Here is a 4,486-nt window from a genome sequence, read left to right as displayed (position 1 = left end):
TTTTATTGTCATTTTTAAGTGTCCACTTGAGCGTCTCATTGACTTGACGCTGAGCGTCTTTGAGGTTTTGATTATCGGCTGATACCTTCTCGATCAGCTTGGGGGCGATGTCTTTGTTGACGTGGTCCACAGCCTTTATGGTACCTGGTGGGTGAGACAGAGACGTTAGGGACAGAGACACACCTGAGAGCGGGGCTTGCTGCTGTCTCGCTCCTACCTTTGCCCAGGTAGCGGCTCTTGTCTCCATCGCGGAGCTCCAGAGCCTCGTGGACTCCAGTGGACGCACCGCTGGGGACAGCTGCTCTGAAAAGACCTGAGGGACAGAGGGACAGAGGGACAGAGGGACAGAGGGACAGAGGGACAGATCAGTATTTTATTGTATTTTTGTTTATTTCATGAATCACTGCAGGTAAATGTCAAAACTTTTATAAAAGTGATTATAAAACAGTTAATAACAACTGAGCTGCAAAATCTTCATAAATATTCTGACAAAATCATATCAAATATTTCACATTTTCCCAAAAATCTGGAAAAGACGTAAAGTTCCGAGAGGAAGAAAACTGCACACTTTCGACATTATTTTCTCACTCGTACTTTCAGACAGAAAATCACACCTTTCAGACATTCAGGCTGAAATTCAGCGTTCAAATCTCATGACAACTTTTTAAAATAATGAACTTTCTTTGGAGTTTGGTGAAAACGCTCCTTCTGTGTCAGGATGTGCGTTCACACGAAACACAAACTGTCAAATCTGAAAAACTGGAAACTTTAACGTCTGCATTTTTACTTTTCAAACATCACTGTGGGTTGAAATGTAATCTTTTATTTATTCTCACCACGTTCCACATTCAGGCCGAAATTCAGCTTCCAAATTCATGAAAACTTTTTGAAATATTAACTCTGAAACAGCTGACCGTCCTCAGGTCCTGACTCCTCTCACACCTTACGACCCTCCGACCCTTCACACCTTTCACACATTATTATTAACTCTTCGCTGACATGCATACGCTCCCGCTCTTCCAGCTGCTCACCTTTGGCCGTCCACAGGTCCACCTCCACCGTGGGGTTTCCTCTGGAGTCCAGAATCTCCCGAGCGTGAATCTTGGTGATGGACATCCTGACTGTTGGACACAAAGAGGGACAGCTCGTTAGAAACGTTTGGACTTTGCCAGAGAGACAAATGAAGCCACGACCTTGAAAAACAATCGACCCATTATGAACCACACACACACACACACACACACACACTCTGAGTTCAGTAGTGTGTGTGTGTGTGTGTGTGTGTGTGTGTGTGTGTGACCTGCTGCAGAGATCCTGTGTAACGCCATGATGCCTCCATCAGGCAGCAGGACCCTCCCCCCTCATACTCAGCCAATCACAGAGCTTCACTCGTGATGGGCGGTCACTACGGACCAATAGGAGAGCGGGACAGACCATTGTGGTCCCAGAGGAGGGGGGGTTAAAGAGAGACGGCGTCTCTCCTCTTCCTCACAGATATTAATACATAAAGTGTGGTGTGACCTTTTCCCTGACCTTTCTACAAGAGGTCAGGACTTCCTCCTCACTGTTACAGAATTACACACACACACACACACACACACTCACACACACACACACACACACACACACACTCACACACACACACACACACTCACACACACACACACACACACACACACACACACACACACACACTCACACACACACACACTCACACACACACACTCACACACATACACACTCACTCACATACACACTCACACTCTTCTTGATGCTCTTGACATTTGAAGAGATATTTGTGGCTGTGAAACGATATCAGCCTCTCTGATAACTGAAGGTCGGAAAAACATCACCGACATCGTCCCATTCATGTCTTCATCTGTCTCTGAGTGTCCCATTCATGTCTTCATCTGTCTCTGAATGTCTCATCATGTCTTCATCTGTCTCTGAGTGTCCCATTCATGTCTTCATCTGTCTCTGAGTGTCCCATTCATGTCTTCATCTGTCTCTGAGTGTCTCATTCATGTCTTCATCTGTCTCTGAATGTCTCTGAATGTCTCATTCATGTCTTCATCTGTCTCTGAGCGTCCCGTTAACCCTTTAACACCTGAGCCGTCATCATTTTGACGCCTTTCACAAACATTTTATCTTCTGAAAATTGGTCTGATTTATTCATTTTATTTTTATTTTTTTAAAAACAGGAAAAATATAAAAAGCATCTTGGCATGAATTATACCACACTGCAAAAAAAGAGAAAAATATCTCCGAACTTGAATTAAAATTTTCCTAATCATATACTTAAAAACCGCGTTACAAAAATAAAGGAGAGCGAAAAGGGGAAGAAGATGTTTGTCACTTTCTTGAGGTTATTTATTTGTTTTTTTGTTTGTTTTTCACTTTACTTTTTTCCAATGTATTTTTCTTTTTTCCAGTATTTTTCTGGTAACGTCTTTTTCATTTCTTGCAGATTTTGGGCTGTTGCTCATTAAGCTGCTCGCCGATGTTTTCAGAGGGCAACTCGATGTTTTATTCATTATTTAAGAATTTATCTTCCTTAATAATAATATGTCGGATTCATGTTTCAGAGTATTTTTCAGACACATTTTAGTTCTTTTAAAAAAATACACTGAAATTACCAAACAATAATTTGGACTCTCTGAGGCTCCAGTACTAATATCAGTGATGTCACCGTCTTCACAGTACTGCAGTACTGTTACTGCAATTCACCACAGTTAAAGCTTCATTCATGTGTACACGGCAGCACAAAGACTTATGTAACAATGTACACGTGAGTGTGTGTGAGTGTGTGTGTGAGTGTGTGTGTGTGTGTGTGTGTGTGTGTGTGTGTGTGTGTGTGTGTGTACAGTAAAGGCCATCCGTGGTTTCAAGTGAACTGTAACCACTCAGCTGTTGTTCAGCTGGTGTGTCTGACCTATCACTGCACACACACACACACACAATCACACACACACACACACTCACACACACAAAGGACAAATTGAAGTACTAATAATCAGAGTGAAGACACTCGACATACAAATACTGTTAAAACTGCAGTGACTATCACAGTTAAAACTTTACAAGACAAGTACAAAAGTACACTAAAGAATACTTCATTTAAGTATACTGAGTAAACTCCCACGAACACAAAGTTAATGTGCTAAAAGTGCGGTATTTTCAAAGTACTAACAATCTACTAAATATACTAAAACTCAAACAGCTGCACTTAACTGAACTATTTTGAGACGCACTTAAACGTTCTCAAGTCCGACTTTTATTACTGGACTTTTAAAAACACGCTTTCATCCAACTCTGTTTCTGCTGGAGGTATTTTAAATTAGAATTTAAGTACACTTGAATTACATAACAAGTTCTAATAAATAAAACCTTTTCCTTTACATTTTGTTTTGGTGTTTTTTTAAAGAAAATGTTAAGATTTTATTTTTTCTTTAAAATGATTTTGGTGATTTAGAAAGATTTTATATTTTTAATTATATTTTTTTTGACATTTTTTGGTGGATTTTAAAGAAAACATTTTGGCAATTGTTTGTCTTTAAAACATGTTTGTCTTTTAAAAAAAAATGTAATTGTTTTTCCTTTAAAATTGTGTGTGTGTGTGTGTGTGTGGTTCTTTGAAAAGTTTGTGTGTTTTTTCTTTAAAAACATTTGGGTGAAATGTTTTTTTCCTCATAAATGTTGTGTTTTCCTCTGCGCACCAGTGAAGCTGCTGTTATAGTTTACGTGTCTTCAGCAGGGGCGTCTCTCAGATTTGAGGGCACCGGGGGCTCAGCCCGAACCTCTGTGGAGAAAAAACGTTGCCAATTTTTGTGCCTTCCAAACCTGCGAGCCTGCCGCTTTGGAAGAGATGTTTTCTTTAAAAATCACCAAAAATGACCCCATTCGTCAGCCAGAAACTGAAAAAGAGAAATTAAAGTTGTTTTTTTAAATTTCCGACGCTCCTTGAACACACTGTGTGCTCTTCTACAGATTTGTAAAATAAAATTCCAGGATTTTTCTAAATATTTAAGGATATATTTGGTTTTCAAAAACTTTTGCAGGCTTTGAAATTGCCATTTGCTAATTACGTTTTCCAGGTTTTCCATGACCGTACGAGCCCTGCCTTTATCTGTAAAGGTGCACCGTGCACACTGGAGATCACACCGCTGACGGTGTGTGTGTGTGTGTGTGTGTGTGTGTGTGTGGACTTTGTGCGGCTGCGGTGGTCTCGTCTGATTGGTCGAGCTCTGCAGCAGTTTGACCTTCAGCTGAAAGTCAGAGAGACGTTTGTCTCTTTTGTCTCTGCGTTCAGATAAAGATTCAGATTTGAATCAACAGCCGGCTGCATCTAAAGACTCCTGCAAACTGAACTTTCAAAATAAGAGAAAGAGTTTCAGAGCAGAAACAAACAGGAAGTGGTTTGTCTGTGCGTCCGCCTACCTGAGTGTGTGTCAGAGAAGAGAGGAGGGGTCGTCTTTGGCCGTCTGTC

At 40.7% G+C, this 4,486-nt stretch overlaps 1 protein-coding gene across 1 annotated transcript; it reads right to left on the bottom strand.

Annotated features, from left to right (window-relative positions):
• Positions 1-26: 26 nt before the first annotated feature.
• Positions 27-4,480, bottom strand: LOC121939010 (beta-enolase-like; the record flags this gene model as incomplete). Its single annotated transcript, XM_042482161.1, has 4 exons — positions 4,438-4,480; positions 1,032-1,121; positions 218-313; positions 27-144 (listed from the first exon to the last, which is right to left on the bottom strand). Coding segments are annotated over exons 2-4 (299 nt in total), but the record flags the coding sequence as incomplete, so codon positions are not given.
• Between the last annotated feature and the right edge of the window lie 6 nt (positions 4,481-4,486).

This window comes from Plectropomus leopardus, unplaced genomic scaffold, assembly GCF_008729295.1.
Source record: "Plectropomus leopardus isolate mb unplaced genomic scaffold, YSFRI_Pleo_2.0 unplaced_scaffold3976, whole genome shotgun sequence".
Taxonomy (NCBI): domain Eukaryota; kingdom Metazoa; phylum Chordata; class Actinopteri; order Perciformes; family Serranidae; genus Plectropomus; species Plectropomus leopardus.
This window is presented reverse-complemented; position numbering and strand designations above follow the sequence as displayed.